At 31.3% G+C, this 11687-nt stretch overlaps 2 protein-coding genes across 2 annotated transcripts; both read right to left on the bottom strand.

The window, feature by feature from the left end:
• Window positions 1-4292: 4292 nt before the first annotated feature.
• Window positions 4293-5961, bottom strand: LOC123662608 (gastric triacylglycerol lipase-like). Its single transcript, XM_045597426.1, has one exon. It carries the CDS (start codon window positions 5922-5924, stop codon window positions 4407-4409), a length of 1518 nt encoding a protein of 505 aa, XP_045453382.1. The 5' UTR covers window positions 5925-5961; the 3' UTR covers window positions 4293-4406.
• A 1358-nt stretch (window positions 5962-7319) lies between these two features.
• Window positions 7320-11687, bottom strand: LOC123662833 (GDP-D-glucose phosphorylase 1). Its single transcript, XM_045597626.1, has 6 exons — window positions 11385-11687; window positions 9675-9813; window positions 9222-9369; window positions 8712-8814; window positions 7869-8166; window positions 7320-7531 (listed from the first exon to the last, which is right to left on the bottom strand). Exons 1-6 carry the CDS (start codon window positions 11547-11549, stop codon window positions 7422-7424), a joined length of 963 nt encoding a protein of 320 aa, XP_045453582.1. The 5' UTR covers window positions 11550-11687; the 3' UTR covers window positions 7320-7421.

An 11687-nucleotide genomic window follows, 5' to 3' on the forward strand; every position in this document is an offset into this window, starting at 1 on the left:
GGCAAACAGAAAAACATAAATAATAAAACCAATTTATCATATATTACGTAAGAAACTAAAAAGCTACATAAATAAAAAATAAATATTATACATCAAAATATTCATATTCAAGCGCAGGCCTCTGTAATTCGTTCGATTTTTTAAATATGATTCGAATATCACGCATTTTTGTGACCTTTAACGTAAAAATTGTTAGAATGTACCCTTGTAAAATAACCGGCCAAGCGCGAGTTGGACTCGCGCACCGAGGGCTCTGTAGAAAAATTATTAAAAATATTTTTATTATATGATGTAACTAAAAATTTGTTTTTTTTTTTGCAATTTTTCCTTTATCTGTGCTATAAGACGTTGCTTCGTACCAAATTTCTAGATTCTGAGTTCACAAGAAGTACCCTGTAGGTTTTGATTCCCTTGCGAGTGTCAAAAATTGGCAGCATAAACGGCTATATCTTTTGATTGGGTTAGTTTAGAAGTTTGATTTTTTTACAGCTCCAAGAGATATAGTAGACCTGAGTATTTGATACGAATTTCAGGTTGATACCTCCACGCGTTCCTGAGAAAAAGGGCCTTTACAGACAGATGGACCACAAAGTAATCCTAAAAATACGTTAAATTTTTATTTAATAAAGGATTTTGAATAAGTTTAATTTCTATTAACGATTTATAAATCTTTATGTCTTACTAGGTTTCTGCTTGGCGTACATGACTAAAATCTGTTTAGAAAGTTACGTTGGAATATAAAAAAATAGTATTATACTATATCGATAGTATATTTAATACCGAATTTGAAGTTATAAGCATAATGCGACTGGTAAAGTGATTAGTTGTGTGACAGATCGAGTGAATAGTGACTCATTATGTGACTAGTAGAGCATCTAGTCGAGCAACTAGTCCAGTAACAAGTCAGGCAAATAGTGGGAAACCAGTTACCTAGGTAGCCTATCGGGTACCTGGTATGGTAATTAATCTGAAAACTCGTCTGGCTACAAATAAGGTATCGACTATCTATTCGATTAACTAGTCGCGCAAACTGTTAACCAGTCAAGCAACTAGGAAGAGAATTAATCAGACAACCTGTCGAATAAGGCGGGCAAATCGTAGGACATTCGGTCGGGTAACCAATCGAGCTCTTTATCAAGCAAATCAAGATATGTTATCTCGTATGGTTCTCAAGCAACTAGCCGAGTGACTGTAAGTTCGATATTAATCTGTATGTTCTCTTTAGTGGTAATCTAGATTTTCGTTCTTACTCCTGATAAAATTTTGAAAATTGCAGTAAATAAACTAATTTATCGTGAAAAATTCAATTCTGTGTCTCCTTACCTTGAAATATCCCGTAAAAAATTGAATACGGTCACTCCATCTAACAAAATAATGTTTAATCACGACAGCCTATCGCAGTCCACTGCTGGACGTGTCATCTAGGAACAACCCGACAGATGAAATTAATTACAATATGCGTTTAATATTAATGTGTGTTCATACAAAAAAAAGTTGTTCGACTATAAATATGTGAATGCAGGTATATTGTCATATAGTCATTTTTCTGTGCCATAGCACAAAATAAAATTAATTTAGTTCTTCTAGGAATAGTGTTTTTTTAGGTAGGTATCTATTATTCTCTATTTTCAGTAGCTTGAAACTATTTAAAAAAAGTAATTATATTTTTACGACCCGAGATAAGTAGGTAATGCACCAACTATTTTAGTGCCTTTAAATGTTAACAGTCAAGTTATCTTTGGTATTTGTCTATAAATGATAACACATGTTCATTTAAATAAGTAGTAATAAACGTGTTCAGCACTTTAATAAACAAAGTTCGTTTGTAAAATGACTCAGTTTGTTTATTGTTTTGTCTATTAATATGACTCATTTAGTTTTATTTAGAGAGAATCGAATAGTCATTGTGCCCTTCGTTATAAATATAGTATTGTTTTATATTATGATTTAATTTGTTCAATTGTTTGTTATTCTTACTAATGTTATTCTTTGTTGATATGCTCCTTGTGAATAGAAAGACCAAATATAAATTATTTTTAACCGACTTAAAAAAAAAGGAGGTTACTCAATTCGACCGTGTATATACCTATATATTTTTGTTTTAATGCATGTTCGGGATAACTTCGTCGTCGATTTTGATCATTCTTTTTTTTTTGTTGGAAAGGAGATATCCCAGGGGTGGTACCATGATAAGGAAACCAGGATCTGATTATGGAATCCTAGAGAAATCGAGGGGAACCTAGAAGAAACTTAAGCGTTTGTTAATTTTTTTCATCAACTTGTCTATCTATGTAATTGAAGTCGGTTTTTTTTTTGTTTGCGAGCAAACACAATTATTTTTATAGTTATTCACTTGCATTTAGGATAGGATGATACAGTAGATTGCAGACCCAGATTAAATCTAGAAAAACATTATTAGGTCCTTTAATGCTAAATTTGTCTTTTATTTTGAACACATTGTTGAATACGCAGTGGCGTATTTTAAGATTTAGCGACCCGGGTCAATAAATCTTGTCACCCATGAATTCTGATGACCTTAGCTGACCTTTATCATAGGTCCTATTCCATAAATTCAGAATTTTTACGTCCCTAGTACATATGGTCAGCTTGCGCTGCCCCTCGTAGTCGCCTTGTGCGCCGCCCTTCGTGGTCGACCTGTGCCGCCCCTCGTGGTCGCCTTGTGCCACCCCTTGTAAAACACCGCTCCAGGCCATGGCCCTTTTGGCCCTAGGGTAAATCATTGGACAGCCTAAAAATCATTTGGGTTAAGTGATGTTCCATTTCATTTTTTAAATAAATTTTCGTTGTTAAGATCCGAATTTAATTTAGTTTTGCGACTTTACACTTATTTATAAATCAACACAAATAGACTTAAAAAAAAAAAACATCCTGCATATAAATAAATTAATCAACTGTTCCCATATATGTAGGTACACTATTATGGGTTGTAATGTTATACTTTAACGACTCGCTCTTATGGTTGTAATATGTGATATTTATAGGTATACAAAATCTTCCACATTAATGATATTTTAACGTATGAAAAAATTTAAAAAATTTTTGAATTTCAAGCCCTGATTACAAACACAGACAAACTCTACAAATTCTATTAGCCGTAACTATTTATTATTAAATAAATATTTTTACATAATATATAGGTACTTAAACCCAGTAAATAGCAGGAGTTTAAATTTGACAAATAGGTATTATATAGGTACCTATTATACTTACGATTAGTCAATTTATCGATTATACTACGCTTTTACAGAAAAAAAAATCAACATATTATTTATTAACAATAGCAGCCTACTAATAAAGCCATTTAGTAATCCATGTTTTTTGATTATCAATCAAATGATATTGACTCTATTGTATTGTAAATATATTCCAATTGAGCCTAGGGATATACAAATGAGAAGTTGAGAGCGAGAGGAATCTGCATCTGAGAATGTATGTGTTTCATTATTTCTTCCAAAACATGCAAGCAATATCGCGACATTTATCCTCAACACCATAATATATGACAGATTTATTTAAACCCGCAAATGTCTGATATCAATTAACGCGGTTCATACACAAGACCACTTCCGTTCGAAATTAGATAAAAACGATATCTACACATTTAAATGCAAAGAATACCTAAATATTATTGAAAAATTTGTTCAGAATTTTAATGTGCTTGTTTACTACTCAAATTAAAAAATGACAGATCTCTTTTTTATATATTTTTAAATATCCAGGATAGGTAACTTACTACAATTGTCAATGTTATGTTATATACAGTAGGTATAAATATTCATTTTAAATTATAAATGTATATAGGTAGTGTGTATACATATAAGTATATATTTTAGAACTTATTATTTACGTTATGTCAGTTTAATGTTAGTTTTGAATATTAACATTAAACATGAAATAATAATCGTAATTTTATTCGATTCAATACTAGCTGTGCCCGCGACCTCGTCCGCTTGGAATTAAAAATAATATTGTTCAGTTCGTAGAGTTACAAAATAACTAAATTTCTAAAATAAAAGTAGCCTAAGTTACTCCCTATTACATCAGCTATCTGTCAGTGAAAGTCACGTCAAAATCGGTTCAGCCGTTTCAGAGATTAGTCGGAACAAATAGACAGACAGACAGACAAAAATTGTAAAAGATGTTATTTTGTTATATGTACCGTGTATACATCCATATGCATTTAATAAAAAGCGGTTATTTTAATATTACAAAGAGACACTCCAATTCTATTTATTTGTATACTAGTAGACACTGTTAATCAAAAAACAGAGTATAATTTAATGATTTTTTATTATTATCACCTATTTTTAATCTTAAAAATAAAATACTAATTGACTGAAACAAAACCGTTATATAAAAGTACAAACCAGCTTATTTATTAATATTTAGGGAGAGTTTATATTAAATAATGGTTTTGTCACACCTTCCTCCAACAACTGAAGTAGTTTCGCAAAAACTAATTTAGGGGCATCTATCGCCCATATGAAATCAATGTGATTAAACTCTTTTAACGGCACAATGTAATGTTCAATGGGATTTGCAAGTTGTACGTATAAGTTGGTAACATCCACATCACTCGCTAACCAATCATTTTCCGAACTTATTAAAGCAATCGGTAAAGTTATTTTATGCAGAGGATATGCTGGCGGAGTTTTGGTGCCGTACTGTTTTAAATTTCCTTTCTCGCCGTAGTCAAATTGCTGGAAGCGACCGAAATTTTTAATTTCTTGTGCATAGTGAACCAAAGTCTTTGTCGATGCACCAGCTGGCACGTGTCCTAATATGGTAGGAAGCAGGCTTCTGTTGAACTGGCGTTCATCGTGTCCGCACAAAACAAACATTGAGTTCTCACATATCGCTTCTTCGTAATGATTAATTTCACACGCGTGTTTTGATAGCCATCTTAAAACAGCGTTTTGTGGTAAAAATTCATTAACGCCGAGAAGTTTCAATAAAAAGTCCAAATTGTTGCTATAACGCGCTAAAAGGTGAATAGGACTTTTGATGTCGGTCATAAAGGCGACAGGAGCTAACGCAAAGCCGGCTCTCAGAACTTTATTGTAATGAGTTTTCGTTGAAAGTAAAGCGAATAAAATTGTCGTACCCATTGAATGGCCTATGTAATTAATTTTTGTATCCCATCCCTTCGTTTCCATTATATAGTCAATCACAGCTGGCAAATCATGTTGGCTTACTTCGTGAAATGTGAAGTTCCAAAACTCGAACGTATCTGTGTTAAGAGTTAAATGAGCTCTAGAGTATGTGTTCCCTCGAACATTTGCTAACCAGACATCGTAACCAGCTTCAGACAATATATATCCCAAACCTTTTTCGGGTCCTGCGAGGATCCAATCCGCTGAACTCCCAAGGAGACCGTGATGGAGTAGGATAGTTTTTCGAGGAATATTCTGCCTTTTACTGTTACGGGAATAAGGGATTCTATGAATTGTGAGAATATAGCCATCATCTGTTACAATTGTATGAGATTCCGAAGCATATCCATGCAGGGCTATTAACTGCGGTGTGCTCATGTGAATACTTGGGTCGTTATCGTTGCACGAATATTCAACTTTTTTAGGAGCGATGGCGTCAAAAAGTTTTTCTTCATTAGCTTGGGCACTTTCGACATAATCTTTAAATTTTCGTTTTAATCTCGCTTGATTGTCGATTCGATTTTCCGATGCTGTTTGATTTTGGAAACCGAGATACGTAGTTATTTTATTTCGCACATTTTCAACGTAAAACTGTTTAAGGCTTCGTCCTTTAGACCGTACGTAGTTAGTGATTTGAGAAGTTTTATTTGTGAAAGCGTCAACTAGATTCTGCGGGAACCAGCCGGTGTGCCGGCTCTCGCTACATTGTATGAATAATACTAATGTAAACAAAACGATTATTAGCTTCATGTTTACAAGTTGACCGTTCTCGACGAGTGATATTCGAACGACTGATGTTATAATGGGGCACAATCGCATCCCAGTCGGGTCAAGGGAAATGAGTAATGAACTAAAACGCTGATTTATCAATAGATATGCTACTACGAGCCTACGCTGAATAATCTAAACAAAAAAAAAAAAAAACAATGAATATATATATATATATATATATATATATATATATATATATATATATATATTATCGATAATATTCTTTATGTTATTTACTTTAGTAATAAAAGTTCTTACTTAATTTGTAACATTATTAAAATGTTTGCAAAATTATTTATATTATTAGTTAATAAATAATCGATTAATCTAGTCTTGTTATATTTTAACATTTGTAATTGACCGGAAACAATAAAAATATCTACATAAATTAAAAAAAAGTTGATATTTGATAATGAGTTACTGTCATTGAAATGTTAGGTACATTTTTTGGCTTAGCGTGCATTTTCAGATATCGCAATTTTATTTAAAACCGACTTCTAAAAAGAAGGAGGTTATCAATTAGATTGTATGTTTTTAATCAACTTCCAAAAAAGGTGGAGGTTCTCAATTTGACTGCACTTTTTTATGTATCAGAACTATTGACTAGGTGGACCGATTTCGACAATCTTTTTTTCGATCTAGCGGGTACATCGTTCCATAGCTTAATTGGCTAGAGCGCCGACACGGTCAGTCGGAGACGCGGGTTCGATCCCCGCTGGAGCGGTCAATTTTTGATATGAAATTCAAAAATGTTTAGAATTCCTAATGTGTGGGTAACACAAAAATAAAATCTTAGATATTAAATTCTTTTTTTAACCGAAAGGTGTGCGAGTCATGTGGTCCCATTTAAATTTAATCGAGATCTGACAGGTACTTTATCAGTTACGTATTAATTTTGACAATTTTTTCGTGTACCTCCATTATATTATTTTTCGATGTAATTGATGTCAGTTTTTTTACGTTTCGAAGCAAACACTATTATATAATATGTGTATTACGTCATAACTTTTTATCGTTTTCTGGTGGTCTCATTTAAATCTAATCGAGATCTATCTAATAATGCGTATTTATTTGACTAATTTTTCATCGACGTACGTTATATTACTTAAGTATACTTATACCTAAGTATACTTAATACTATTGTACTAATTTTGATGATTGTTTTTTACTGCTCTATGTAACTGTCAAATGATACCTTTCTTTTTTCCGGTAGCATGTATTCAATTAAGCGCTGTAAGCTTAATTCAAATTGTAAAATCTGTCAGCATACAGTGTAAACAGTAGGTCATTACTATCATGTATTTATGATAATGTTTTGGAAATCTACATTGATAGACACTTAAACTTCTAAATAAATATTTATAACAAATAAAGTAAATCATCAATTATCTTTATTTAATTATTATTGCATCACGTTTAAGTTAATATTTATAACAGTTGACAGCATAATGGACTGAATTTTTCTGACAATTTAAATTAAAATAAAAATTTTAATTCTTCACATAAATCTTCAAAGTTAGGTATCTTCCAATTTTTCAATTCTGTCTCTAAACTTTCTGTATTAAGATTGTGGAAATCTTCAGAATCTAAAAAAGTATATATTATACATATAATTGAAGTTAACAAAAATTCTATAGACATTACTGATTCTAACAAATATAGGTCCACTAGTTATTGTCCATAAATACATAATGTATTTTTTGAACATTTTATAAAGTAGCCAAAAATTACATTTTAATCTGTTTTGCAACTTGTTTATCAATTATTTTATTTGGATTTAAAATATTTATCTGCTCACAGAAGTGAAAAAGATATCATATTCAAAGAATCTCTGTTTTTACATTTTTGTTAATATAAGACCTAACAATAAAAAAAATTAATAAATAAATATATTTATAACTTAAGTAACAACACAGTACTTACTATAAATAGGAAACCATCCACTCAACTCACAAACGGCAACATTGAATGCCACTAACTGTTTTGCTCCAAAGCTACTTTTTCTTGGCCAAACGATAAACCGAATAACTTCTCCAGTTGCTTCTATAGCATCTCCTTTTGTAATAAAAATATTATGCGCTATTGACTTCTCGAGGAAGTAATTTAATAATGTAAATATTTCTTCAAGTTTTTGTGAGTTTTGAAGTATTTCAAAACAAAATGCCGGTACAGGCAAGCCTTCTTCAAAACAATGTAGCACACCTTTTAACTTCTTACATTTCTGTTAAATAAATACATATAAAAACAATATAAATATGTATTTTTAAGAAAAAAAAAAAAAGTGTCTGTGTCACACACGACTGGAGTTTACTCCTTTAGATCGACTGTCTAAAAAGACATTAAAAAAAACTACTTACTAGTCTAAGAAAAATATTAATACCATATCAAATGGTAAATAAACGAATCAAATAACGCCATCTATCGATCGATCGATGGCGTTATTAGAAAACGTCGTCGTCGTCGAACCCTATATTTCTTAGTAGTTTATCTTTCCGATAGATGGCGTTACGAGAAACGTAACGAGGTCATTCGTTCAGTAGATTTTACTCCTCATATTTTTTCGTACCAGCGGCCTTATATGGAAATCGATTCTAAAGGAGTAAACCCCAAAACATGAATTATAAAATATATAAGTGTAGTGTGTCATATTAAGTAACTTTCTTGTCAAATTGTAAATTATTATTGAATCTTTTGATGATTCAAAAAGGTGTAAAAAAGTTCAATCAAAATGTTGTGACAAAGTATTAAGTAACAAATAGTATTTACTACATTCTCCACTGGGAGACAATTCTTCTCTATAAAGAAATGGCAATGTAAGTGATTCACTGAGGCAAATGCACATAAGCTATTGAATCCAATCCTTAGCTCCCTAAAACAACAAGTAGGTATTGCAAATTAAAACAATCTTTCCCAAATAAGAAAGCATTTCTACTTCAAATGAGCTTGTATGGATTCAATTAATTCTGTGTGTGTCAAGAGTATAATTAAAATGTATATACAAATAGATACTCATAATGTTTGGGAAAATAAGAAATTGATGTGAAGATAAATAACAATATATTTTCCAAATTTAAAATACGGCAATGCCCATAAACTAACATTTTTTTTCTTCGGCATAATTACATAACAAATAATTATTCATAAAGTTTGCTTGACTATTGCATTACTGTCACACATATTAGATTTCCATATTTACATAGACACGCACAGTGCGAAACATCAAACAATAATTATAAAGAGTCCAAAAAAAAAAAGAAAAAGTACTTGCTTACTAACCGATCCTGAGTAAGTAGCATTATATTTATGGCCAGTCTCACAGTGTCCTTATTAATTACTTGTGGCAAACATTTGTTTACAAATGGACAGAATAGAGAATGAAACTCTGATATTGGACTGATATTTACGAGTACTGCATGGATGTCTTCTGTAAATAAACAATAATAATAATTTGAAAATAGTTATACATAAAAATTTAAAATGTGTCACTGTAAAATTTCATATATAGTACTGGTTTGTTCCAAATTTAAAATTTCGCCTAGCAAATATTAGAATCCCAAGGTGGCCTTAGTGTTTGAGCCTTATCCGAATCCTTATATTAAGTGTCGTTATTCAAGCTCTAAAGACCTTAAAAAAGTTAAAGAGACTATTAACATTCAATTCCAATCAAACTTAAGAATGTAATAGAGAAATAATACAAAAATTATAGAAAAAAATAATTATGTAACTTACCAGCAGCACTCTCCTTGAAAGTGAACAATATTTCCTCTTTAGACACTTTTGTAAAATTGAACTTATTTTTATCAAATGGTTGACATATATCATTGATTTGTTCTGGGAACCTCCTTTTACTCTGTCTATTCGGGTTTAACTGATAAAAAAAAAAAAAAAAAATATATTAATACAACCTCTACAATAAATTTAAAAGTAACATACAAATAACTGTAAGCATTAAGATATGATCAGTTATTTTGCTTAACGATAGATTTTCTTAGTTTCTCTTGGTAATTTTTATTGGATTGGGGAAAAAGTTTCTTCGTATTTTTTATACAAATTCGAAGTAAGATTTAAGAAAATTTATTTACATTAATTATAATGTATATGTACCCCTTTGTTTGATAACTTGCCGCCATCTTCCGTCGTCCGGTAGTGACAGGATTCCATTGCTGTAGAAATTTTGTGACTTCTCATTAAAATACTGTGACAAGTAGTTTTGAAAGTTCTGTCTTGATGTTAACTTTACACTACCTAAGGAATTCTGATGAGACCAAAAGAGATGGAAATCTGAGGGTGCAGGCTATATAGTTAAACTCTCTGATTTTTTGCGGAGTGACTAAAGACGTATGTGGACGGGCGTTGTCATAATGACACACCTTTCCTGTTGATCAATTCTGACCGCTTAGTCTCAATTTCTTGCTTAAGTTTCACCACCTGTTGATAGTAACAATCTGAATTGATGGTTTTGCCCAGTGGAAAATGCTCAGAATGAATGATGTCCTTCCAATCCCACGATACACTCAAAATCACCTTAATGCGTTTTTTGTATAGCCAAGCCTTTTTCAAATGGGTCAAAACTGTTTTACGATCAATTCTAAGATATTTAGCTATATCGTAATTATTCAATTATTGATCTAAACCCATTTTTGTTCAAAATTGTCGTCACGTTTATCTGTAATTGGCTGACCAGAGCAAAATGCATCTTTGAATTCAAAATTTCCTGGCTGAAAATGTTTAAACCAATTTTTGCTACTTTTACTCACTGCATTAGGTGGTCCATGTGTTGCATTTTCTCTTTTTTAAAGTAAAACTTTAAAATGTGCCGAACTTCTTCGTTGGATGCACCTATTTAGGTGGACAGAAAAACAATGAAAAGTGACGGGAGTTTTTTTTACTTTTAATTTAATTTTATCTGTGAATATTTAGTTCTCAACTTGTGCATTGTAAACATGTGTAATATTGTAAAATTTTGTAATAAATGTTCTACGCACATTTAATTTTTAAAATATAACCATTTCATGGTATCAAAAAACCAGCTCGTTACAAACAATACAATCAAAAACATTTAAATGCAACTTTTTGCTAGAAAATACGAAAAGACCTTTTTCCCAATATTATTTCATTTCAATATTTTACATTTTATTAGAAACACAATTATTATGTTATATTTTTATCTGACATAAGTGTAGATTCTTATTATATGTAATAAATTATATCTAAAGCTTTAAAATGAGGTAGGGCACAGCAGGATATATCCTGCTCAAAATCTGGAGAATTCTGACTGGGGAAGTACATCGACCTTAAAGATCACAGCTAGTAGCAAGGTGACTTGAGCTCTTGTGGGGAATTGGATGTAAGGTTAGCAACGCGCTTGCGATGGTATTGCGATTGTTTGGTGACCTTTGTATATAAAAAAAAAAATGTTTTAAAATTTATAGTACTTACTTGTAATAAATACTTTCCATCGACTATTCTTTCTTGCGAATTTAAAATTTTGTATCTAAACACATTTGTCGTGTCGTGAATTTCTTTCCATTTCATTTTAAGAAGTTGCACGAACTGAGAATTATCTAAAATTTCTGTCGATTCAGAGTCATAAAATTTAAACATTTTGTTGCCGCACAGTTGAAAGTTTGAAACAGTTAAAATTAGTTAGAAGTAAGTAGTAGAAGTTAATACTATAGACATAAACAAGAAAGCGGTCAATCAATAGCCAGCCGCCCAGCTGTTTGTAGAGTAAAATCAAAG

Source organism: Melitaea cinxia, chromosome 19 (genome assembly GCF_905220565.1).
Source record: "Melitaea cinxia chromosome 19, ilMelCinx1.1, whole genome shotgun sequence".
NCBI lineage: Eukaryota > Metazoa > Arthropoda > Insecta > Lepidoptera > Nymphalidae > Melitaea > Melitaea cinxia.

What these genes read in the sequence shown, in the direction of transcription:
- LOC123662608 (XM_045597426.1), bottom strand. Translation starts at nt 5,924, where the DNA reads ATGAAGCTAATAATCGTTTTGTTTACATTAGTATTATTCATACAATGT.
- LOC123662833 (XM_045597626.1), bottom strand. Translation starts at nt 11,549, where the DNA reads ATGTTTAAATTTTATGACTCTGAATCGACAGAAATTTTAGATAATTCT. An exon ending in TTTCAAGGAGAGTGCTGCTG is followed by an intron (nt 9,370 to 9,674) that starts GTAAGTTACATA and finishes GTTTATTTACAG; the next exon opens with AAGACATCCATGCAGTACTC. An exon ending in GTCTCCCAGTGGAGAATGTA is followed by an intron (nt 8,167 to 8,711) that starts GTAAATACTATT and finishes TTTATTTAACAG; the next exon opens with AAATGTAAGAAGTTAAAAGG.